Source organism: Crassostrea angulata, chromosome 7 (assembly GCF_025612915.1).
Source record: "Crassostrea angulata isolate pt1a10 chromosome 7, ASM2561291v2, whole genome shotgun sequence".
NCBI lineage: Eukaryota > Metazoa > Mollusca > Bivalvia > Ostreida > Ostreidae > Magallana > Magallana angulata.
The window spans coordinates 60012724-60040595 of NC_069117.1; the positions used below are offsets into that span (position 1 = coordinate 60012724).

A 27872-nucleotide genomic window follows, 5' to 3' on the forward strand; every position below is an offset into this window, starting at 1 on the left:
AAAATCATGGTAAGGAAAACAAAGAAAAAACATGAAAATTATATAAAATGTTTGTAAAACATTTCAAATATTGTAAAAATCTGACATGTTACGCTAACATAAAAATTATAATGTTTACGGATTTTTATTTTTCACAAAGCACCTGCTCTCTATACTATCGGGATCGACATTCGGACTTATTTACGTATTTCGTTCTACCAATTTTTACGATTCGTTGAAAACGATGCCCCGCTTCTTGGGTGCAAAATAACACGAAAAATAGGGATAATCTGGATTCATTGTTGGGAACATACTGCCGTAAGTATATGTTAAATATCAGAAAATTATATTTACGTGAAATTTCAATGTTCTTTGCTGAAATAATTAATATGCAGAGGGTAAAGTGCACATGTAGAAACTAGAAACGGCCTGGTTTCCACAGTGATTACGACGCTACCGTAGTGCACACAAACGGTGGATTTATCAGAACATATTAAATGTAAAAAACGCAATGCAAGAATATTCATCAGTGGTAAATGCAGTGTGAATATGTCAACAAGTATTGCAGAAATCGTTGAAAGAGTGGAGAAATTCTATGATCAATTTCCCCAGTTCTGTCCCTTTGTAAACACTTGATATGATACAAATACAATATGTAAATTTTAACTGATAAGCTGTGTAAATGTTATTACATGTAGTATATTTTATATTACTGTTTTAATAATATTTAGGGGTCTTTGCTGTATTCTGATAATTTTTCTTTTTACATCAGAATCAGACTAGTTGACAGCAGGTTTAAATGACTTGGCCAATAGCCACATGTTTAGACATGCATGTATATTCAAGTGTGTTTTCAATTTCACACATACCTCTCTCCTAAAGGATTGATCAAATGTGCATACCAAGATATTTATTATAAAACCTTCAAGCAAAATAACTGAAAGAGTACATGTCAGATAAGGTTTTAAAGATCGATTAAATATAATCAATATACCGGTAATATAGCATAACTCTTGAGTTACCATGCTTTTAATGTTTAGAATATCTTATATCTGGTATTTTATGATCTCTGTTAATAGATATTAGTATATTAAGAAGTGACAAACATTAGATGCAGATGTTTGAACAATGATCATTAAAGTGAAATAAATTTGTCAATGAATGTGATTAGAAAATTAAAGTTTAAAAATTAAAACTTTAAACTGCTTAAAGTTAATACATGTAATATATACTAGATGGGAATAGGACTAAACGAGATGTATCGGAAGAAAATAGAATGTTAAAACACAGTCCTAGGTAGACTTTAATTCTTCAAGAGTGCATATTTAGCTTAATATACTTTGTCTGGCAATCCCCAAGGAGGACAAGAAAGGGAATTATAGTAATCCTCTCCTCCAATATTTGTATTAACTTATTTATGCAATAATCAATGGCCTATACCCAACATCGTAATTATGTACATTTATATACTTATATGTGACCTGTATTAGCACTACCTTTTAGCATTCAATTTTCCAACAGCTTAAAACATTTTTATACATTTGCTTAGTTGAAAGGGATTTAAAACTATTGAACATGAAATGAGGTATGAATATTTTATCTAATTGTTGCTGTAGATATTTAAATTTATGAATAAGTCCTTAATACATTGAACATTTGAAAACCTATTATTGTTTTGAAAGGAAACCAAAATAAATTCTAATGCCTTTTATCATTCACACGAACTTCTTTATCTGTTGGTATTTGGATCACTTATAGAGGCACTCCATTCCTTGAAAGAATGTGTCGGAGCATTTTATTGAATTTGATGAACGTTACTTTAGCTGACGTAAACAATCGTGTATTTAAATGATCATAATTTTACCAAAGAGCGGTAGGGAACTGACAAGGCAGAATTTGGCCGCTGTTCAACTCTTGGTCCTAGTTATGTTGTTCCGTGTGTGCAGACATCGTCCTATTGATAAGTCACCGTTAAATGAAAAATTATTACCAACAATTTAATAAGGAATAAGAAATACTTTGGGACATTAATTTTATTCAATATGGAGCTTACAGAAGACGTACTTTCTTTCCATGTTTTAATGGGTCACATGATATAGGAATTTATATATGGATAATTTCGGATTACCGGTACATTTTTTCTGTAGATATACAATGATTTTGTGATAATTTTTACTAATCATTTCCTCTGCAAGCTGAAGCCCTTTATCTCTGAGTATGTGTAACATGGTAGGTCAACTATTTCTCTTAAGCTAACTTCTTATATTAACCAGAGTTTCTATATGTCATTGAGTTTATGTGTGTTCTTTTATGTGATTCTAATTGTATTAGACTGTTGTCTCCTGTTTAAATTATTCATGCTGCAATTGGTTTCCCATATGGCAGCTGATAATTAGGGTAACTCAATTGGTATCTTTTGATACTATACATTTGACTATTGAGTTTTAGTGTTTTATTATTATAGCAAGAATGATTATCATTAGTCTTATATATGAAAAAAGTAACATTGATAAAGGTATGTTCATATATATAGTTAATAAGTTGGCACTTTCTAATAACATTTAGGTTAAGAGTAAAGTTACTGTGAGCAGTGGTGAGTAAACATATTGTTCCTTGTAATCTTCCATGATTATGCCACCTGAGATTCAATTTTTCGACTGGTACTCAGTTTGAATCTGTATCTGGAGCTGATCCAATTCCTTGTATACGGAGAATAATAGTAATATTAGTGATCGGAATTAGTATGTGGAGGTTTGACTGGGCGGTGTTGATACTGTTGTACTGAGGATTAGGGAGGTGTGTTTACCTGTATTTATCTGTGTGTGTCAATACACAACGCTCACTCCCAAGGACTGCGAGGTGCGCCAGGTGGCCCTAGGAACCACCTCTTATCTTCACGCGGCTTTTGAAATATTTTGTCATCACGTTAAATGGAATCATTTGGGGTCAGTCTGGCAGTGTTGGGTAGGATTGTGTGCTTTGAAAACAGGATTATTCAACTGATAAGACATTTAGTGTCGCCAGATTGAACTAATGATTAACGAAAATTCATTGTCTTTACCTGCTAGTCTTACCGCTTATTCAGACAGTAGTTATAGGCCTTGAGACACAAATATAGTGCATGAAATGTAAAACGTAAATTATTCAAGTTTTGAATTTAATTTATCAATTATCTATATTGGATTATATTAAAAAATCAAATAGACTATGTGGAAGCTTAGTTTTTTTGGATAGGATTTCATCTAGCAAATAAACTTAGATTGATTATTGATTTTTTGCACATCCAGTGAATATCACCCATGAAGATAGTACTTATCTGTTTTGATTACAGTACATGTCCGTGGTATTAATACTACGCCATGTATAACGATGTGCAGATAAAATGCCCGGGTAGAAATCTGTGATATATAGAATCTCCCATGTTTTCAATCCCATTTCCAAGATTCAAATGCCTTACTTGTTGGGTAAAAGCTAAATCCATCACAAAATGTGGTAGAATTGGAGACCTAACATGTATAAATGTACTTTTATATTGTGAGCAATTAAAGATTGCATGATGTATGTGTCTTATATAAAGATTTTATGGTCTGTCATAATTGTCTACACTTAATTCAACAAGAATGAAGGAGAATTAGAAGGTTGATAAGAATGATATGTACATTGACATTGATGAAGAGATGAACCTGCTCTGTTATAAAGGGTAATTTTGTGCCGTATTAAATCAGGCAGGGAAGCTGCTCTCTTGCTGGAAGTTGTAAGTCTTTGCAAAAATTTGATAATAAATTTTCACAGACATGGTAAATGTTTTTCAGGGCCGTGATGAATATTGAATGAAAGGAGCTGAGGAAGAGGACAGCTACCTGTAACACCTGTACTGTACACCTGGACAGGTACACCTGTAGGGGCTCCAGTGATGGCGTACCTGGGATACAGCGAGGATTTTGAGCTGGATGATGACGGAATTCTTAGAGACTCCATGTCATGTATGTATAATTGTACACTCTATGTCAGCCAGCAATTTATGCATAAAAACGATAATATATTACTAATTATGGGGTGGAATTGATTGTGACCTTTTGAGGTTTTTCTGTTGCCCTGATAATGCTTTGGGAGACCTGAGGTCTCACTATATCGGCATAAAGTAATGGAAGGAGGTACTTGTACTTATCCAATTTATTTGTATAACTCAGGTCGGAATGACTGATCCTCAATGTGAATTAATTTAAATGTAATGAGGTTTCATTTTCTATTGGGATCTTTTTCGCTGCATTGTCGTTTATAGTTTAATGATTACAGAAGATCATCATGTGGAGACATGATAAAACTCCATCATTTTCACTGACCTTGTAAGACAAACATTGAGGTCAAATGTTGACCCTTCTCAAAGTTGACCTCTTGGTATAAATAACCAAATGTTTGATGGACATTGGAGAGCCCACTTTTTTAAAATTGCAAGTTAATTTAAAATTTGATGGTTTAACTGTAAAATAAATGAGTTAATAAGAGATAGCTTTTTTATACACAAAATAATTTGAAATGCACTTGGTATCAGTATCTTTTAACAGTATGGTAATTGCTTCAAATTTGATTTTGATGACTGTAGAAATACTGATTTACCACTTGGGTATGTAATTAAGTACACCTATAGGCTTATATCCAAGCATCAACCTGTCAGTAGGTAGAAATATTATTTCACAGTTGATAAAGATTATCACCTGCTGAACAGTTAATGTATCATGATAATTAAATCCCTTCCACTGGGAAAATAAAAAAGGGGATTTAACAACGAGAAAGCGATTTACCTATCTTGGAATGTTTGATTTTATTTACCTACACCCATGGGCTATCCTCTGTCGTTTGACTGCATGGAATCGTGGGTACATCTCGCCCGACTGGTCAGTGTTGACTGTTGATCTTTCTACTTCACACCACTTCAAATAACGAGGAGGGCTATCGAACCATTGATTTAAGAACAGATTTCTGGGTCTCTGTTGACTTTCAAAATTAGCCGAGAGTTTTAACCGGGGTAGATATTACTACAACAAATGATAAATTGAAGATTTGTCGAGAGCCATTTACGAGGTAAGACGACCGCTGTGTTTCTCTGGGGGGGACACGAAGGAAACCTGTGTTTTACATTGGTACTGATGTAATTATCTTGTGGGGGGTAGTGCCAAAAGGAATGTAAAGCTTTAGGCTTCATATTTAGATATTAATTTCTGTCAAAACTCTTGCAGAGATAAAAAGATGTTAAAGACCCTGTGTAAGAATTTGGTAGAACTAGGTTAAGCAATGTCTTCGGAATGTGGTATAACATAAGTCTGACCTGTCTTGTATCTATATAATATCTACAATCGAAAAGCCAATGTCAAAAGCAGGATTTTTTTCTGATGGGTTTTTTAAGCAATCACAGCTTGAAGAGAATCATGAATTTTACGAGTATGTTTACTCTTTAAATTTTATCTGCACTTAATATCGCTTACCTGCAAATTAATTTAAAGATTAACACATTAAGTAAACTTGACTTGCCAATTCAAATTTAGAATGGATTTTAGCGCTATAAAACAGGTGATCAAAGGACGGCCTTTATATCAGACCTAAATGTTCACTCCATTTACTCCTAATGAATTCTCAAAGTTTTTTTTATTCCACTGCAAATAACTAAATCAAACATGGCTTGTATGATCTCTGCACATTCTGAAATACGACAATGCTATGCAATCTGGGTCGTGTGCTCTTTTTTTGCCAGAGTTGTAAGGTAGGAATGTCAACTATTGAGGGGTGGAATTGTATTTAAATTGGAATTAAGTTTCAGTCCCAACACGGACCTCAGGATTTAACCAAAACAGATTCCAATTATTTACGATGGCGTATATATTAGGAGAATGTTTTTGGATAGCTTTCAAATTTTTTCACCTTTTGCAAGCAAGTTTATTTTGAGAGTGAATTCACTATGAATATTGATTAGGTGAATCAATGTGGGTTTTTTTGGGGTTGGTTTTTATAAAATCTTGGTAAGTATTAAGATACAGATGAATTAGTCTTTCTGGAATGTGAATATAATGAAAGTGTGTTTAATGCAGGATAGACTAAATAAAAGAAACATTAGATAATTGGGTCAGTATAGCGATTTAAACCTGTCATTTGTGTTGGACTGAATGGCCATCGGTGATTGGGAATAGCAAGACATTTCTGCTGACCATTGTTAGAGATAATGGTCACAAATGAAAATGGTTCACAATAGTTATGAAGGATGTTGTACACACTCGATAGCGATGGACTTGACTGTGATGTTTTTATTCAGTTGCTCATAGAAGCAGGAAATATCGATTAGGAGGACATAAAAGAAACAGTTTGTAATTATGAAATTTTAATTACCCTCACAAATGATAATCCATGTTGATAATTGAAATAACTTATGGTTGTAACGTGGAGATCATGTGATGAGGAGAACTCTGTTTTGTCAGCTTACTTTTCAATTATGGACTGTGGCGGTACATGTTATTGATCATGGGATATAGACGTCTTTATTGGTCCAGCTGATCCTTGCTTCACAGAATGTCCAGATATTGCCATTTGATGAGAAAACACAATAAAAGATCAATGTGGACATATTCTGAATTCTGATTTGGTGGTGTTGAGCAACAATGATATTTTTCTGTTTCCTTTTTCAGTGTGTGGTGAAATCTAGAAAAAGTATTGTTGACCATCTATAATATGTTTTCTGTTTCTTTTTCAGCGGGTGGAGGAATTCTGATTGATGATGATGGGATTTTAAGGGACAGCTTTGACACTCAAAGTAAATACACTGCAGGATCTACAGGGACTCATTGGACAGACTCGGGACTCGAGCGAGACAAGCAGAGTGCAGGGAGCAGCTCCACTCTGAGACACTCTGACCTTCATTCCTTTCCGAGCTATGACGATGTGTCCCATCCGCTGGGAGAAAATGCCAACATCAGTGATTTAGAGGCCTCCAAGGATGAGCTTAGTTTTGATCGGGATTCTATGGTGGATGGTGATGAGGATGAGCTAGTTAGTAGCAGGCCTCATCTCAGTCTCTCTAAACTCGGTGATAGAAGCCTTCAAAGTAGCAATAGAAGCAGCTTTGATCATTCTCTCGCCTTCGAAAGTACCGATCCCAAAAGTGGGTCAGAGAAAGATTTGTTTGACCCGGAATATTACAAACAGCTACAAGAGCTTGGTGTATTAGTCGATGGAACTGAATTCGAGAACAAAAACTCACTGAATGAGTTTGAAGAATTAGAGGCTCATGTGTCTCGTGATAATATTGAGTTGAGTGATGAGGAGCAGGGAGATTCTGAGGAGGACATTGAACAGTTCCTGAGGAGGACCCCGACACGAGAACAGTTGCTTGGGGATTATATGGGACATCGTCACGGGGAGCGCTATCATGATACAAGCAGGGACAGCCGAGATCACGATGATGTAGTCTCCAGAACTCGTCCCAGCACAGCTAACTCAGCCAGAACAATAGGAAGTGAGCCGTTCCCAGAGATTTCACCAGAGGAAGCTCTACAGTTGTATCAGGAACAGCTGGGATACAGGGATCAGCTAGACATTGTGGATAATGATGCAGAGAGCATAGAGTTTCAGGAATCACAGCAGACTCCACAGGAAAATGATGATGACGAAATTTTCATCATAACGAGTCGTATTTCTGATCAACCAAGCCCCGCCAAAATCAAAGCTTACCATAATGATAGAGGTGCCCCCTCTATAAGCCCAAGGTCTTTGACCCCCAAATCAAACCAGAGTAGCAGACCCACCAGTCGAGTGAGCGAGAGGGGCAGCAGTCGAGGGAATACCCCATACAGGGAGGGACCCAGTTTCATCCATGACAGATCATTTGATGATGATTCTCGTAGGGATGGATCAGTGACGCCAGTTTCTGCCATTAACACCGACTCAAGGCCATCCACTAGACAGGGTTCAAGGTCAGGGACCCCCCTACAGAGACCGGACTCTGCAGCGAGCCAGAGGTCAGCAGCATCAGAACACTACTCAACTCACTCCAAATCCAAGAGGAGTCCCACCAACAACCTCTCCAAAGCTCGGTCCCAGGAGAGCTTCTTTGAGAAGGAGAACGAACTACCAGCAGCAGGAAGAAAACAGGGCGAAAAAATGCCAAAACGCTTGCTGCCCAAACCCTCCGAGGTCAACACCCCTCTGAAGGTCAAGAGCAAAAGTACCACCAACATCTCAGCAAACAGGACCAAGCCAATGAAGCCCAAGTATTCTTCCATGTCTATGTCGCTGGTCAATATCGATATCGGGGAGGGGGATGAACACAGCGAGGTCATCAGTGCCTCCTCTGACAAATCCCGCACAGAGCTGTCGTCCAAACTTCACCAGGAGTTCAACAAGAGAAAGCAGGCGACGGAGCTTGTGCAGCAGTTACAGCTGGACTACGACAAGCTTCTGTCCAAGTACGCTCAGGCCGAGCTCACCATCGATCAGCTCAGGCTCGGGGCCAACGTCACGCTGCACACAAACTCCCCCACCCCCCTGCAGGCCAGCCAGGGGGCACTCCCCTCCCCCCAACAACCCCAGACCATCCAGATGGGACAGATTGGCAGAGGAGTGAAGTCCCCCTCCCCATTCCAAGGGTCCCTGGGAGTTCCCAGTCCCATTACACTGACAGGTAAGGGAGTTCATTGTAGAATTGAGAATAGGGAACAAAATTGTGCATGCTTTTCTTATCAAACTCGTTTTTGTTGAATTTTGAAGGAAGGGGTTGGTAAAAATATGGATAAAAAAATTGGCTGACTGTATCAAGTGTTGGTACCAATGTGGGATAGAGAGTTGTAATGGATGTGATCTGGTTGATCTAGCTGTGATTTTATAGAGGTGTAGATGTGTCAGAAATTTGGTTTGGGATGTGTGTCACGTAGAAGGTTAATGTGGTGTATACAGAGCAATAAAGAGAGGAGGTTTTGGAGCTCTGTTTATGGCACACTTACAGAACTATTGACACTCTGTGAGCAAGTGTTGAGGTGATGGGACCCAGATAAAGGTGCTGTTTGTTTATAAGTTGTCTCTGTAACTTGTATGGACCTGCTCCACTGTTTCCTGCACTCAGTGTTACGTTGATAGGGCCATATTGGACGTAAATTTAAAACACCACTAAGTGATCAATTCAGTTAGATAGCAGGTTTCTTATTTCAGTAAAACACAAAAATACCCAGGGATCTGCTTGTCAAAATGGTGTATTCATTCTTTGTATAGATTATTGATAAACTTACTGTTTTTGGAGTCTAGATTACTAAGTTTAAGTCATATATTTTACTTGGTTTTTATTTTTACATGAAAATCATTTATTCTTAAACTTGGAATGGGTTTTGTCAAAACTTTGATGTCAATAAATCAATTTCAATTCATAAAAAATCTTTTTCTGTATGCATAAAATGTGATTTATCAATTAATTATTTATCAATTGGATTTGGCTGATTTATCAATATAATTGGGCTGATAGATTTTTCAAAAAGCAATCTGAATAAGATATATCCCAATCTATAGACTTTTATCTGATTTGATTTATGAATAATTCAATTAAATTGCCTGTGAATCATCATTGTTCTACCACTTATAGCTCAGCATTAACAAAGACAATGTCCACATTGTCTGTCTGTGTGTCATTCTGTCATATGGAAAATAATAATTGCACTTGTGTTTAGAAGGGAATTATTCTTATTTCCCTTTAAAAGAAGTAGTGTTGCATTGAGTCAGCTAATCAGATTAACAAGATGGTGGACCTATATTGTCAATGCCACTGTAATCCTATTGTCGTCTCTCATAATGTGTCACCTGCCGGGGCAAGAATTAGCTAGCGGACAGGAAACACCACAACCATGTGTCTGTAGGAGACAAAATTCTCAGGTGATTTCGGCAATGGCAGCTCAACTTCTCCATGTGGAGGCCTGCCAACTCTGTCGCAACCAGAAGGAATATGGAAATTGGTTGTTTATTCAATCCTAGATAAAGTATGGGAGATTTTAATATACAATGTCCAAGGATCAATCATGAAGTGAATCAAAGGCAATGATTTAGTGCTGGTTGTGAACTTTTTGTCAAAGGAGTGCGCTATGAACACTGGAGTTCTTATTATCATTGTGTTTTATGCAAGTGAAAGCTCTTTAATTTCAAGTGTCATTTTATAAAGTAATTATTGCTTTTTACTCAGTGGAGGTTCGTGGACTTGGGATAGCAAAGTAGGATTTCATTTATCAGAATGGAAACTTTGTCTTACCTCTTGGAAGATATGCAATCTACATGGTTGAGTTTTATTGTTTATTGTACTCTGATAATATGTATGTGACTTTTTGATGTTGCGTGGTAGAAAACTCGGACATGTTGTTACAGTACATCACGGAGCTTGATGATCCTCTGTCGGCCATCATAGAAGTGTCGGAGAGAGATGATGGTACCTTAACTCTATATTTTTTCTGTGTTTGAAATGCATTAAAAGATGGACATGTATTTGTTTTCAGCCTTCTGCTCATTATTGGAAACCCATGGTCAGTCTTACATGATCTTACTGCTAGACTGACTGAGAGTTTCCTGTGATGCTTTCTGATTTATATGATCTGTTCTGGATAAATGAAAACGTAAAACAGAAAATTTAAAACAAATTGTGTTATAGGTAACTGGCATACATATATTTTTTCATACAGAGAGTGCAGCTCTCAATTCCTACTCAGACCAACCCGATGGCCGCAGGAATTCTACGCGGGGGCTCTCCCCCCTCCTCAGCTCTGGTCACTCACAGACTGACCCCCGGGGGAATATCTCGATGGACCATGGAGCTGAGAGTGTCAAGGTCGGACTCAGCTTCCAGACTCAGAACCTCAGTGAAAGGGTAAGTTCAAGGTCAGACTCAGAATCTCTTGAAGGGGTAAGGTCACGCTCAAGCTCAGCTTTCAGACTCAAGAGTGAGTGAATGGAAGAATCATGCATATTTATAGATATTTTTTTTCTTTGATAGAATTTATTTTGCGTTTAATCACATTCCAGTGACAAAATTGTAAAGAAATAAGTATTAGTCAATTATCTCAGTGATTTGCAAATAATGTATTGGAGTTTACCCTATCTACAAAAAAATTAGATCTTGTGAACTGTTATTGAAATTTAGAAACAATTATTGATAACAAAGACATGCCTTGCAGCTCCTTGTTCATGAGTGGTTAAGGTAGAATGTCTGAATATATTGAAATTGGAGCAAGACTGTTCCACAATTCACTTTGGACATCAATCAATATATTATATTCTTATGAATGTAGATCTAGTGCTTTTGAAATCATTGACTAAAATCAATTATAGTGATGTAGGATTGTATATATATATCACAGGAAATGATTAATTATCTTTCTTTCTAATAAATGGACAATTGGTACCAAGTGAGGACTAGGACTAGATAAATAACAGAACAGATGATTTACTCAGTAGTCCATTAGATGTCGCTAAGTTTCACACCCCTACAATTCTACAGTAAATGCCAAATGAACAGGGACTTTTAAATGGAATTATGCTGCAGTCTAAAAGTTTAATCCACAGTTGAATAAACGGTGTAGTGGCTGCCAAGTTCTGTACAAGTAAATTCAAAGACCAAGTGCATTGAGAAAAGAAAAGTGCGTTCAGACTTTCCTGTTTCATTTTCTTTTGTGAATAAATCATTTTAAAAGAATCTAATTTCATTTCAATGCAGACAAGAGAAGCTGTTTTTGTATGCCTGTTTAATGGCTCTTCTGCAAAATTCATAGCTTTTTTCATAGTTTGATGATGAAATGAAGCCCATCACTGTAGACATAAACAGACACTTGCCGATTTAAATGTTCAAAAGAAAGGACATTCCTCTGTAGATAAGACTCAATGTCAACAATATGCTTCACAGACATTTGACAGTTTTACCTAATTTGCCACATATTTCTAACCGTAGACTGAAGGTACTTATGTATTGTCTGTTTTTGTAGATGGATTCCTTCCAAGCTATGCTTGACGTAGGGGAGGGAATGTCGCATGAAAACCAAGAGAAAATCTTTGACCAGATCCGCAACGACCATGAGAAGTTACGGAAAGACTACTTGCAAGTGAAGGAGGATTACAACACGCGTAAGAGGACAAGCGGAACTGGGGATGTTAATTTCGATGAGGACAAAGAATTGGAGGGCGAACTTTTCCGCCTTGGGATGAAGTTTGATGACATTCATCAGAAAGTGGAGGAAAATCGTAAAGAGAAGCATTCTCAGAGACAGCCATTTCAGTCGAATCGTCGACAGTCTGACAGCGATATTCTAACGTCAGGCATGAGTGACCAGGAGATGCGGTCGGTGGACCAGATGAAGCGTAAAATCAGGGGCGTGAAAGCAGGGAACGATTTAATACAACCTAAACCAAACAAAGAGTTTGAACAAAAAATCGAGAAGCTGCATGTTGAGTACAATGCTCTGATGGATCGGTACAGACGACTGAAGCAGATGGCCCAGACCCCAGAGAGAGACAGGGAGATTGACAATCTAGTGAGGGTAAGGGTCATCAGTGAGGGTAGGGGTCATCAGTGAGGGTAGGGGTCATCAGTGAGAGTAAGGGTCATCAGGGAGGGTAGGGGTCATCAGTGATGGTAAGGGTCATCGGGGAGGTTAAGGGTCAGCATTGAGGGTAAGGGTCAACACCTTATGGGAGATGATGCTAGGATGCATGGTTAAATCACAGTAAAACTTTACAACACTTCACTTAGATAAAGACCACATCTTGGGTGGGGCTTGGATCTGTTTTATTTAAATGTACTTCTGTATTTGTATAAAGTCTCTCAGATGTAAATAATCTCAGAGCAATCACATGCAGCTCTTTCACCTTCTCACACATCAACACATAGTGGTAATAATGTTTTCAGGGGCATAAAACATTTTTTAAAACAATAACATGTAGATAATAATGTATATAAAAAATGTAACATATTTACATCATGAACAACACGTTTCTTTACTTGCAGAAATTGTATGAAATTAGTCAGCAGGAACCAGATGTCTTTAAAATGCCACATGAACTTGAAGACAGGTAACAAAAATTAGTTAAAGTTTTTTTTATCTCAATCATAAAATCATTCTGCCAAAGACAGCTTGCTATGCAACCCTGATATTTTGTCTCTGTGTAGCATGCCCATAGTTGAGGTGATATAATGTTGTAAACATGCCTATTGCTGAGCTGATTTTCTGCAGTATGCATGGTTGATTTAATGTTGTAAACATGCCTATAGTTGAGCTGATTTTCTGCAGTATGCATGGTTGATATAATGTTGTAAGCATGGTTGATTGATGCTTTTGACAGTAGCTCTAACTCTGTCTTGTCCAATGAGACAAGTCTATGGGAGGAAGAGGATACACCTGACAGGTACAGGAGAGTTCCTTATGGGGAAATAACTCCGCACAGTTTTGTCAATGTTCTGCATGTTCACTCTGACACTTGTTTTGGTGATTGTAATATTTTTAGACAGGAGGCACCTGCATGTTGGTACCTGTATACAGGATTTTGCACCTTGTATCACTTAACACTGCATTTGAGTATCACAGATCATTTATATTCAGTGAAAGCCAGAAACCTTGATATAGGCCCAGGCTGTTAAAACTGGATTCTATGATTTATCATTTTTATAAAACTGTTACATTGAATGATCTGAAATTTGTCGGAAAAAAAATCTTCTTTTAATGAACCAAAGTTCATTTACCTTGAACCTGTTAACACTGTTCATATAGCCTAGCATAAATTTTGAGTAAATAACTCGCAAAGAATATTTAAAATTTAAATCTGTATTTGAATGAGAATACTTGTTTTAAATGCTCAGCATCAACTATTGGAACTCTTGATTTGAAGAAAACGATGTCTATTTTTTTGTGGACACTAAACACTAGAGAGCTCAGCCCTGATTGGTTGTCATTGACCTATCATGTGATTGTAGGTGGCAGCAGCTGGAGCGAGGAGATAATGAGGACGACTCGGTGTTCAGCAGCAGACGACAGTCGCTCAATTCCCAGGGCAGCAGACGTCCCAGTAAAGAGGACTCGGGGAGGGGATCATTCGCTAAAACAGAGAATAAACCATTCACCAGGGTATGTCAGCTTAAATCTAAACTTTTTATTATACATACTAAATGTTTCTAATATAAATAAGAAGTCAGATGTCTTTGAAAAACTGTGACTTGTACAGTAAAACTTGTCTAATCTGGCGGAGGTTGCTTAAAAATTTGGCCAGATTAGGCAGCATCCGGTTGGGTGGTCATTGTTGCAAACTAATTGTAGTACCGGTATTTAATGCAGTAGGTCTTGATTGTCTATTCTTGCAACATTTTCAATTTTTCTGAAATATATTAGACCTACTGGATTGTGATTATGTTGCCGATTTTCATTTTTTTTTATTTGGAAAAAAATTATTGCATAATGGAAAACGTACAATGGAGATACTTTTTCAAGCAAATTATCGTATTTATTGATAAATTTTCAAACATCCGATTAACCTGAGAAATCAGACACGATACAAGTGCATATTAATGTGGATTAAAGTACATTATTGTTAAAATACTTTCACATTAGATTTTTTAAATTTCACAATATCTAACCAAAAATACGTTTTAAAATAATTTGGAAAGTAAAAAATTTTAAAATCCCTAGCGGTATTCAAACTTATGATGTACAGATTCATTGTGAACCCTCTAACCCACTGCGCTACGCTGTTAGGTAACAATTTTGGGAGAAAAACTATATATAAAATTACACACAATTTCATTGTTTATTTTGATGAATAGTTTGTCACAACATGGAGGTGTCCCATACCACTGTAAACAAACATTGACCATGCAACAAGTCAAAGTGCTTATGTACCCCCCGGTAATGGCGAAAAATGTTTTGGTGCAGGGAACAATGGATAAATTAATACTCAAATACACAGGAATTTAAGGTGCCTCACTACACCTTGAAAAAGTTTCTCATATCAGCAGAAAATTACTTGATTATGATAGAAAGCATGATGATAAAAAGTATATATGTCTAATAGGCGAAAAAATGTGCAATTTTAGTTAAAAAATGATATTTTCAAAAATTTCATTCAGTAAACATAAACAAAAGCCCCAGCTGGATTCGAACTCATGACCTGCGGTTCACAAGCCTGATACTTTAACCACTGAGCTATGACGATATACATCTGAATCGATTGATACAAACAGTTTAACAAAACATTTAAATCGCCATCTTGTGGCGTAGTGTCTTAAAAAGTATAAGTCTCGGTGTAGTGAAGTACCTTAATAAACTTTAAGAATGTGGCATTTTGACAGAATAGAATGTAACTCTGTAAGTGTAATCATACAACGCGCATTACATATACATACTATAGCGACTGTGTTACTTCACGTTAATACCATGTTAATCATGGCCTGAAAAAAAAATTTGGGTGAAGTATAATACACAACCCCCACTTTTGATATAATTTGGCTGAAAAAATGTGTACTGTAAACCAACTTTTATTCGTATGCGAGAAATTTTCGCAAGGTTAGCGAGAGCCTTGTCGTCACGAATATTTCTCGCCGCGAACCAATCCTTTGTCTATAAGTTTTATAACAATACAGGTCTGGATAAGGCTTGGTCGCGAACATTAGACGTCCCGAACCAGTTTATTGGCAGTTAATTGCGAAATAAAGTTGCGGCGAATAAAAATTGTTTTACAGTATTTACTAATAACAAGGCTTAATGGTATAAACTGAAATGAGTTGCTAGTTTGGATTTATAATCACAGTTGTTTAAATCAATATCAAGGACAGTAAAATTGATCGATAATTGAGCAGTAATTACCCCGCATAAGGCCGATTGATAAGTGGCCGGATTACGGATGATAGCTCTCACTTAATACATGTATAAGCAGTCGGGTTTTTTTTTATCGCGGACGGTTTACAGAATAGACAAGATCCAGATAGCATAGCATTTTATTAACATAAAATGATTGCAACATACAATTTAGTCCAAAATATCTGACTTTTTTTTTCCTTTTTTAACAATTTTGATATTTTACATACGGTAACAGGAAAAGTGTCAGAGCCGGCGTTATTACGAAAACTGGAAATTCACCTCCTTTAACTTGGTATTTTTTATGATTTTTAGTGAGCAGTTCCTGTTTTAAGAAAAACAGGGAAGAGTTTAATGCAGAGATAGAAACATATACTTGAGAAAATCACAATAGTACAGAAAAGATCCGTTTATTTTGGGTAGGGTTCACACTCGTAATAGCATACGCTAAGGAGATCATATTGGTACATGTATCACAAGTTGATTGTGACCAGTCAACAGGTGACTGATTGCGTAATGGCGAGAACTGTTTTGGTCAGGGAACAATGGATAAATCAATACTCAAATACACGGGAATTTAATCAACTTTAAGAATGTGGCATTTTGACAGAATAAAATGTAACTCTGTAAGTGTAACCATACAACGCGCATTACATGTACAAACTATAGCGGCAGTGTTACATGTACTTCCGGGGTATCCAGAAACACAGCCTGCAAAAAAAAATTGGGTGAAGTAAAATACACAACCCTCACTTTTGATATAATTTTGGCTAAAAAAAAAAGATTTTTTTTATAACAAGTCTTAACGGTATAAACTGAAATGTAAATACCCTGCATAAGGCCGATTAAGTGGCCGGATTATGGGAGATAACTCTCACTTATTATAAGCAGTTAGTTCTTTTATCGCAGCCAGTTTACAGAATAGACAAGATCCGGATTGCACAACATGTTCTAAACATAAAATGATAAGAAAATGTGAAGGGACTGAATAATTTCCCCGGATTGGACAACATGCCAGAATGCTCAACATTCAGATTCAACAAGTTTGACTGTATTAGTTTGATTTATCACTTCATTTGCAATTATCTTATTACTTGTTTTTGACAGCATATTTTGTTGAACAGTCATTTACAGAGGATCTTTGTTGAAGTTATTAATTGAGCAAAAGGATGTTTGACCTTTTGACAAAAATATGATTGTGCAGTAAAACAGTACATATGATGTGGAGTGGCACTGGTGCCTCAGGAAGGGGGGTGAAAGGGGGTTCTGATTCTCATATCAAGATATGATTCAGAGGTATTATTGACCTTGACCCTTCTGTTGTAGGACCCCCAGTCATCTGACCACACGGTAGGAAGTACAAGGTCACTGCACACCTCTGACCTTGACCCACATTCAGGTAGGTTGTTAATTATGGTGATTACTAAGAGTATGCACAAATTGATTCTGTGACATGGCTTGGCTTCATTTCTGTCTTTTGATATGAAATAAAAGGTATTAACAAGTATCAAGCTATCATTGTGTATAAATAAGCAGACTGACATTTTTCGGTTGTTTCTCTTTAGCTATAGAGATAATAAGGAGACTAGATGGTTCACAAATTACCCATCAGATTTATCCTGGTAAAAATAAACATTGTTAGGACCATCCAGGCCTCTTAAAGTCTTGTCCCCAGTCTGACTACTTGTGGTTGTTATAGACTTAGAGTTACATTGTTTTTGTTGTTTTCCCACAGACTCGCTGGGTCGGATGCGCGACTCCAGTATGTCTGGCAGTCGTAGCAGTGTCTCCTCCAGAGGGCGCTCACCGCGAGACTCCACGTTTGACCGGGACTCCCCCACCCCAAGGCTGCCCCGACCCCGCCGACACGACCACAGGGAACCCCGGTCAGGGAACCTCAAGAAGGTAAGAGGGGGTGTGGCATCACTGTGAAGACTATGCAAATACTCCTGTACAGATTCACTGTTCATTTATCAGCTTATTTTATCAGTACTTACATTTATATATTCACCATTTAACTTGATTTTGTACCTTTATTTATACTTTGAATAACTGTAAATCCATCAACTTAAGGAAGGAGTCTTCTTGTTATCAAACATACTTCTTATAATAAGAAATTCATGGAATTTTGACAGAGTCAAACGGATCATATTACAAATTGATTCTATCAGTTTTATCAAATTTGACCTTTTTGTTTTCTCATAAGAGCAGGTCAAGGTCACTACCTTTTTCCTCAACGTAAAGGATGATAAAAACAAGTGTAGCTCCTTGTAGTTCTGTAGTAATTTATTTAAGATATGAAGATTCTATTCTTCAATGAAATGATAGAATATTAGAATGTGTATCAGCTTATACTACTAAATTCGAATAACTATTTATACTAAAACTGATATTGCTTAGCCCGCATTTCCTCTAATTTTCTTAAATTATGAGGGAATTTTTATTATTTTTTCATGCTTCCAATAATAAGATATTTATGATTTTTATGTATAATAAAGACTTTATAAAAAGATATAAATTGACTGAAAAGCTAATATATTGACCATTTAATAAGAGAGAAAAACTGATTTTAGTGATTTTTTCACAAAAATCAGTGTATAGAAGGGCACTTTAAAAAGCCTATAAAAATGTAGTTTGATAGGCAAATCATATTTTAAACACATATTCTGAAACCCAAGAATCATATCATTAGTTTACATTAGTGTAAAAATCCAACACTAATGTTATTATTTTTAAAATGCTAAACCAGACTCATTAATCTGCAGCAATTCTGAATTGCGCAATATGTGATATTTTCCTACGCTAATATTACGCCAAAAATATAGTCCTTGTTAGATTCTAAACTTTGATTACTTTTTCTATGCCAAGTTGTTGGATAATAAAAAAAGAAAGAAAAATACTCTATTATGATTTCCTTTCATCTTGATTTAATGAACAATTAATCAATTTTACGTTTGACAAGTCGAAAACCATAAAAGACTCCTTCCTTAATACAAATGCATGTATGATGAGATGTACCAGTAGTCAGATATATCAGTAAGTTGTCCCTAACCCAGTGTATTCTCTATCACCCTACAGCGATATTTCAAGTTGATGGCAGAATCAGGAGAGGTTGGTTTTACTCACAGTTTTGGCATGTCTTCTTGATAAGTAAAATACTGGGCACATTTGCTTGTTTTGTCTTATGGGAATGCCTGCTGGTTTTTGTAGTTTATGGACAAGCCCCCTGACTTGTTCAATGTTAATGTCATGCTTGCTTGTTCATGTGTAATAACAATATCTGCCCTTTTTTAAATGTTTAAGACACATCAACTTGTTCATGGTTTGTTTGTATACTTCTTCATTGCATACCTGCATGAAATTAACAGTTATTACAACTAACAATGTCTGCTTTTTCTATAATGCTGAGGACAAACCCACTTGTTCATGACTTACTGTATGATTGATCTGTAACATTATGGACACACCTACTTGTTCATGAAATGTTGTTTGCTTGTTTTAAAATGCTAAAGAGTAAGGACACACCCCCTTGTTCATGTCTTGTTCTGTAATGTTATGGAGACACCCACTTGTTTATAACTTGTTCTGTAACATCATGGACACACCCATTTGTTCATGACATGTGGTTTGCTTGTTTCCTTATGCTAAGGACACACACACAAACACACACTTGTTCATAACTTGTTATCTTGTTCTGTAACATTGAGGACACACCCACTCATTCATAACTTGTTGTGTTGTTATGTAATACTAAGAAAACACATATACTTGTTCATAACTTGTTGTCTTTTTCTTTAACAAATAGAACACACTAATGTGTTCATGAATTGCTGCGTGGTTGTTCTGTACACACCCACTCATTCATAACTTGTTATCTTGTTCTGTAACATTGAGAACACACACATACTTGTTCATAATTTATTGTGTTGTTATGTAAAACTAAGGATACACACATACTTGTTCATAACTTGTTGTGTTGTTATGTAATACTAAGGATACACACATACTTGTTCATAACTTGTTGTGTTGTTATGTAACACTAAGGATACACACATACTTGTTCATAATTTATTGTGTTGTTATGTAATACTAAGGACACACACATACTTGTTCATAACTTCTTGTGTTGTTTTGTAACATTGAGGACACACCCACTTGTTCATAACTTGCTGTATGATTGTTCTGAAACCCACTTGTTCATGACCTGTTTTCAGCTTGTTCTGTAATGTAACTGTTCACTTGCTTGTTGAGGACAGTTGTTTTGTTCACTCATTATGCTTGTTTTTTTTCCCTTTACCTCTCTATTTTCATTCTCCTTGTCTGAGATTTAGGAACATGATGAGTGTCCCTTTTCTTATTGAATATTTATGGATTTTGAGGAGAGTGTGATATTCATTATGTTCTATCATTCCTTAACCAGTGATCTTTTCCCTGCATTGTCTTCTATCTGTACACTGTTCCTACTGACTGTCTGTTAATCTCTAACTTCTGTAATACATAATTTCTATACTGTTAATCTTCAAACAATATGTTTAATTCACAGACCTACCATTGCATTAATCTTTCACTGACTGGACATTGCATGAATGAAACTGCCTTTATAATAAAGCTACACAAGTAAATTAAATACACCAGCAAATTGAATATGCAGGCTCATTAAATATACAGCTAAATATTACCTGCAAGCACAATGCATTTAATTTTAAAAGTATAGCAGTTAAAACAAAAATTCCAGATCAATTAATACCAGTAAGAATTAAATAGCCATGTAATGAGTTTTAAAGTTTGAGTGTTAATCTGGCATTAGACTGAGTGGAATCTCGTGTTTGTAGAGACCAGAGGCCGGCAGTTTTAGCAGTCTGCAGGACAGTGGTATATCAGACCAGGAGGGATCCCGCCCCAGAGAGAGGGGTGCTAGCGGCGGGGGAGGAGCTCTGTCCAATCTCCCTGGCCCGGGGACGTTCAAACAGATGACCAAGCAGCGCCATGCAGGGGATGCAGACAGTGGGTTCATAGGGTCAATGGTGGGGTCAGAGGTCAGCGGCCAGGCCTCGGCCCGGCAACAGCAGGGGCAGGGGACCCTGAGGCTCCGACAGTCTGATAGCGGCAGTGACAGGTAGGTGTGGTCATCAGTGGACAAAAGTCTGCTATATGGAGCTGACTCGGCAATTATTATTACTATTACAACTATTTAATTAGAGCAACATCTGAATAGTAACACATTTTCAAAGAAAGAACTATATATGATATGAGTTAAATTTGGCCCCCAAAATTTGCCATTTTTTAAGTGTTTCGGGTACAATAAAATGTTAACTTATTTTTTAGACGAGTTGATATAAAATATTATTTTCAACTATTCATTTGATTTATTTTGCGCTCACTGGCAGTATATGACGTCAGACGTGACGCTATTTTTAGAATTCAATCAAAATCGCTCAAAAATTGACATTTTTCTAATCTTTTTACGAATGGGAAACATAGAGCGCATGCTTGAACAATATAAATTTTTTTGTCACTTATTAGTCTCGGCTAGATACATCTCTGATTAATATATTTTGTTTGTTCAAGCCTGCGCTGTATGTTTTCTGAAAGAAAAACTGCTTGAAAAAAAGCTGTGTATGCTATAAATGCAACAATGGCGGGAAAAGGTTGTCTTTACGATGTCATATTTCTAAATTGTGAGCACCAAAATGAATATTGTGAAAACACATCAAATATATATCTGTACTAAAAAAACAAACAATTACAGTAAAATGACGATGTTCATTATAGTGGGCCATTTTAGGCCCATATCATATATAGTCCTTTGTTGAGTGAATTAGTGATTCGTGAAATTTGACTAATTGATACTTTTATGAGTGTTTGATGAATTCGATATTGCGAAAAGTTGTAACAGTGTTGAATGAATGTGGATTTTTAATGACTTAAAGGCAATAGGACAAGACTAAAAAAATTACCTGGTAGTATCATTAGATTATCATTGAATTCATTTAGACCAAGATCACGTTCCTCAAGATCATCTCGAGCTGATGACTCCTCTGTGGCGAGCTCGAGAACAGGACGTAAACAAGAGAGACCTCCATCTCGTGAGTCGGCTCAGTCTGGTCGCAGAAGTAACAACCAGTCTCGAGATTACACAGATGACAGCTACACCCTCACTGAGAGCGAGATGAGTTTTGACATTCCAGAATCTCGACCAAGACGCTCCAGTCGAGATGTCCGAAGTGGAAGGAGGAGCGTGGACCTGCCAATCAAAGAGGAGGAAGAAGGTGAGGATTTAATGAGGATTTACGCCTCACCACACTGTTGTCTCACTTTGTTGTGATTCAGAAGATTTCCACTCATGGAGATTTCAGCTAATTATTTTCTCTCTCACTCTCTTTGCTCATGTTGTTAAATTCTGTTTCAGAGGATTTTGAGGAGTCTGGTAAATTTATCATAATTTGGTTATAACTTTCCATATCATTGCTGTTTCATACTAATCCATTCAACTTGAAATGCATTCTTATTTAGCATGTATATACCCCTGGTAAATAACGGATTTAGATTATCAAATTACAAAAAAACAAATATGCATATATACATGCTAAATAAGCTAAACATGTATTTCATTAATGTATAGCTTTGAAGTGTGGGTTCATTTTTATCCTGTTTCATTGTTGATGGTTGCATGTTATGGAATCTGGATGACCTTGCGTGACCTTGTTGGCCATTTTGTTTTTTGCAGATTCTTTATCCAACATCTGGGAGGAGAGTTTGGATGAGCTGAGGCGTACAATTCGCGTCGGCTCATCTCAGCTATCCAATCTGATTGGTTAGAACTTGATCTTGTTGTGCTGTGTTTATCTTGTACTGCACTCCATGTATATTTGCCATTTTTTGCACAAGGCTTGCTGGGTTCTTGTTTATTAGTGTTGTATGGGGCTGGCTATCTTCTCATCAATTGAAACTGTTAAAAGATTTCATTTTAAACTTTAAAACTGATAAGATATGATTTAGTAAAAAGTCTTGAACAGGTCATGCAAAATCATAATCCCAAGTAGTTTGGCTGGCGTTATTTCTTAGATTTTCAGCTACCAATTTTGAGACTGAGCTACTCATGTGTTCATATTTCAGTGTGAAATGGATCAGCTAGTTTGTGTAGAACAGTGTAAACTTCAGTTTTATAGTACATTACCACTTTGAATTATTAAGTTGAGACAATTTGTTGATTTTCAGAGCGACCAAGATCCACTCAGAGTCAGGGATCCAGGCGAAGTCAGAGAGTTCAGGAGACCCCGCTCAAAACTCCCAAGAAGCCCGCCAAAAACAATGTGTCCTTCTCTGAGTTTTCTGATGAGGAACTGACTCCACGGGCCGAGAGGAGTTACAATGAGAGTAGAGAGATCCTTTCCTCAGAGGACAACACTCCCAGGGAACAACCAATCAGACCAGAGCAGCGGGTCGAGACCCAGAGGGCCACAGTGTCCCGCCGCGAGGAGAAAGCCCGACCCTCCACACCCGGTGCCAAGAAAGAACCGCCTCGCCCTCCCACCCCCAAAATACCCACACCCAGGTCGGACAGGTCTGGGGCCTCCAGCAGAAGAAACCAGGTGCCCCCGTTAGAGATTTCCCGACCAAGGGCCCCCGAGGAGACCCGTCGGCCGGTTGTGGAGGACAGGGGAGTGGGGTCAGACAGTGATGATACAGTGAGGGGGTCAGTCGCCACAGCAGCCACTAAAGGATCAGACAGCAGGTGTGTGAAGAGTTTTTTATATAATGAAAATAGGAAAAAGTGAATACTATCTTAAGCTAAAAAAAAACTTATTAATGTTTTATGACTTTATTGTTAAAATAAAAAGTGCTTATTTTTTAAACATTTTTTTTCAGCGAAAAGTTTAAGCTGCTGCAGGCTGAAATAGGCCGACTGAGGGAAGAATTCCAGATGGCTGCCTCTCAGAACCGCCAAACACCACCCCAGGAACCTCCCCCTTCCCAGCATCCCCCAACCAGGGAGGATGATAGGGACAGATACTTCGATCCCACTGAGGATCCTTATGCCTTCATGATGGGGCCTCGCCGAAGAGCCAACTCATTTTCTGGAGCAGGGGCTCGGGACTGGAATGATTGGTGGAAATATCCACCCAATCAACAGCAGGATGACATTCCACTCGGCTACGCTGCCGCTGATTCATTTAATCCAAACAGTCGAGTTCCACCGCAAGTGTTACCGGAACCTCAGCGCTCAAGAGAAAAGAAACGAATAAAGCGTAAATATAGGAATCGAGCGGCAGGGACAGAATTTCCTGATGAATATGATTCCGACCAGTCACCCTCCCGTGTGACTGCTACCACGGCCACTGATGAACAGTTGTACAGTTATTATGTACCTCGATATCAAGCAGCACGAACCCAGACCCATCAGCAACCAGTCCGAATGCAGCGATTTGCATCCCAGCCCAATCTGCTGCAAAATGCAACCTTCCAGGCTGCTCCCCCACAACCCCCACCCCAGCAGTCTGTCCCCCCTCCCCCTCAGTACCCCAATGTGCCAACCACCTCCTATGCAGCGCCTATATCAGCCGGATACAGCAGACTGAGGTCTTCTCTCCGTAATCACCCAACACAGCCAGTGTACCAAGCCCCACAATATTCCTACGATGACTTAGACACTCGTGGCCAGCAACCAATCGGATACCTTGTTACAACCCAGCCTCCCCCTCCCCCGCCAGTGGCGCCCCCTGTGTATTTGGAACAGACCGCGGCCTGTCCTATGTGTGGGGGCAGTGGAGTACATTCTCATGGAGAGTTTGTGTATGAAGCGCCCCCGAGTGAGCAGCCGGTGACCTACGTTATACAGAGTCCACCAAGGTGAGGAACCACGGCTAGACAGCATTGTCCAATCAAATCAGTCTTTTAATCTTTTCCATATTTTAACATTCTCCTAAAGCTGCTGATATTATGAACAAGTAACAGAATCTGAAATTTGTTCATGACTAGACTTGCTGTATAAACTGCAAATAAAAACAATTAAAAATCATTTCAAAATTAGATTCCTAGTATAAAACAACTTTCTTTTTATGCTCAGGGGCCGTCCCAGAAGAAGATCAAAGTCGGCGTCTCGGGTGCGACACTACTCTCCCGATGGCAGGAACCGGTCACGCTATCTGATCAGGGAGTACATCAGTGACGATAGCTCGAGCGCCGAGTCCGAGGACGATATTATCTACAGGAGGAGGTAAGCGAATGCTCTGATACAAAATCTACTCAGTACAAATTACTTTTTTATAAGAATGATTATAAATTACTGATTTGTTTTAATACAGTTGTGTAGAGAGTTGCTGTACAAAGGAAGCACTGCAACCAAAGCAAAATAAAGTCTTAGATGGGCATTTTATTATCTTGTAAACTTTATCAGACATGATTGCAAATTGATTTTATAGTTTGTTGGTAAAGTCAGTATTATTTATCTATAAATCATTTTATTTACAGGAGTAGAAGTGCAGGAAGAAGATCAAGAGTACGAACACATCAAGTACGAAAATACAAAAAGGTAAAACCAAATGTCAAGGTCACAGACCAAAACCAATCTTTTACCTTGGGTGAAGGTCACAGTGGTAACAAAATGGCCTCCAGTTCTGTGTCTAACTCGGTCAATTCCGCCACTCATGTTACAACTAATTCTGGTTCGCATGAAACTGTTGCCCTCCTAGCTGAGAGAAGTGTAGCCCAAGAAAGTTGTGTTCAGAATGGACAAACTCCCATCATACTAGGTCAAGATGACCCAGAAATGGTATGTTATTAATGGCCTGGTTTTGATTGGGTTATGTAGAAGCCGTAGTAGTTAAAGCTAGTGAATGACTGGGAGCCACAGGCAGCAAAGCTTATCCCACCCATGATTTCATTTCATTTTACTGGTTATGTGTCTATATGTATTTAATAGATTAAATATTACTGGTATGTATATTTTTTATGTATGACTAATACACTAAATGTAGAGGGCATAGTTGATTAAATAGAAAAGTATTTGAAAATTTTAAACATTTATTTTGCTTATCAATCAAACAAAAAACTAGGAAGACATTTTGAATGTAAATTAATAACAATATTCACTCTTAGATTTCACAAAAAAATATGTAAGACCTCAGGTAATTTTTGTCCAAATGGTAAAAACCAGTGTCATAGTTTTGTATGTGTATTACATATGTACTAGTAAAAGAGAAATCAACATTTTTGTTTAGTACCTTCAATCATGGTAATAATGCACTGCAATAATTTCAGAAATGTAGAACTTGCCCCCCCCCCCCCAAAAAAAAAAAATATACATGTATACAAAGGAAAAGAAAATATACTAGTATCATTCTTATTTCTGACTGATATGAAGAGGTTCACACATTGATAGTGTACATTTGTGTGTGTTTTGCCAGTACATGTTTTATTCAGGGTTCATTAATAGCTTGATTAGCCTTACATGCAAATTTTGCAAAGTTTTCACTGTAACAGTTGCTTATGAATTATTTGGTTTTGTCATTAGGCTATTACAGGTGATTTCATAGTTAGGCTTTGAAAGTATTTTGTTGAACAATAAACTCATATCCTGTAATCTTGAGTTTTAATAATCATCGTAGGAAAATGTAAATGTGTTTTATGGGTCTTTCAACTCTTTTTCAGTCTCATGAATTTGAAGATGAACTGGAAATGTCCTTGAACCTGTCTGAAGAAATTGGGGAAATGACGCAGAGAATGGTCAGTAGAGCCAAGAGTGGGCTGGCCCTTTCCCGGCGGAAAGACTTTGGCTCCTCCTACTGGTGAATATAATTAAGGGAAAAGAACAAAGCCATGGATTGTGTATAAACAATGGAATAACAAAGTGATGTCAAAACTGATAAAATGTGCTCGCAATATGTGGTTCATGGAGACATTCTAAATCATGTCAGGGAAGTCCAAGGATTGTACTATATTAGTATAGAGAGGCCATCTGTAGGTACACTCATTAACCGGACTGGGCAGAAGGAGAGTGATCTTGCCAAACCTGATGTTTGAGGGGTCGTCAACTGTGTCTCGTGTGGTCCCCCTCAAAATCAGGACAATGTCGTAGCATGGACAGTGTAACAGGGACGGTGACTGATGATTTAAAGAACACCTTTAGAGTGAGGAAAACGTACTTAGGCATATGGTGACTGTAAAAAAAAATTTTATACACCAATTATACATATATATATTTATTAAAATCAAATTCATATGTGATATTATACAACTTTTAAGAATGCATTATTTATTGTTTGACAGAATGTATATATATATTTTGTACACTTTTTGACCGTCTTTAGCAAGGGTGTGGTGAAAATGGTGGGAATCTGTTAGAATCTGGGGCCCCATACAGGGTTTCTCTAAGAACCCAGATCTAGAGAACACTGTACTTAACATTTGTACTTAGCGACAAGGAACATGTACACTGTACAATTTCATTTGAACAAATTCTTTATTTGATTTGACACAAGTCCGTCCAGAATCCCTTTTACTGATGTGTACTAACTTAATATTAGCTGTTATTTTTACTTGTGATATATTTTTACATTGTATTTACAATATATTTTTACCATATACCCATATTTTTCAAGATCTGATACAGATAATTCTTTAACATTTGCAAAACCTTCCATTACACCTAACCACCACTCGAGGATAGTGAGATGGAATGAATAAGACTTGATCATCAAGTACAGAGGAATACTTGAGATATGTACTGCAGTTGTTGAGATATCTCGAGTCTAGTGAGATTAGTCAAGTGGTGTTGTGTATTTCACAATTACATAGTAGTTAGATACCCGTCCAATGAGCTCTTTGTTCGTCTCTCTGGCTGTGGAGATTCCAATATCCATATGCTGTCTGTGATAACTGACAATTTATTGTTTTAATTTTTAATTTTATATGTTTAATTTTTTATTTATATATTTATGTATTGGAGGATGGAAAATTGCATTTTACTCCATATCATTTTATCCATTTATCATTTGATTATGTCAATTCCTAAAATCACAAAATTAAACTACCCTATGTGAAATCATT

At 37.2% G+C, this 27872-nt stretch overlaps 1 protein-coding gene across 7 annotated transcripts; it reads left to right on the top strand.

The window, feature by feature from the left end:
• Nucleotides 1-169: 169 nt before the first annotated feature.
• On the top strand, nt 170-27872 carry LOC128192359 (uncharacterized). Of its 7 annotated transcripts, none has more exons than XM_052864964.1 (19): nt 170-297; nt 3792-3962; nt 6719-8644; nt 10674-10858; nt 11970-12521; nt 12989-13053; nt 13324-13386; nt 13952-14102; nt 17151-17223; nt 17560-17729; nt 18903-18935; nt 20657-20940; nt 21819-22093; nt 22234-22251; nt 23043-23559; nt 23694-24674; nt 24892-25041; nt 25296-25356; nt 26475-27872. In XM_052864964.1, the coding sequence occupies exons 2-19, from the start codon at nt 3893-3895 to the stop codon at nt 26613-26615; spliced, it is 5715 nt and encodes a 1904-aa protein (XP_052720924.1). In that variant the 5' UTR covers nt 170-297; nt 3792-3892; the 3' UTR covers nt 26616-27872. The 7 variants fall into 7 exon arrangements, with proteins under 7 accessions (XP_052720924.1, XP_052720925.1, XP_052720923.1 ...); XM_052864965.1 differs by lacking the exon at nt 170-297 and adding an exon at nt 1293-2208; XM_052864963.1 differs by lacking the exon at nt 170-297 and adding an exon at nt 1293-2109.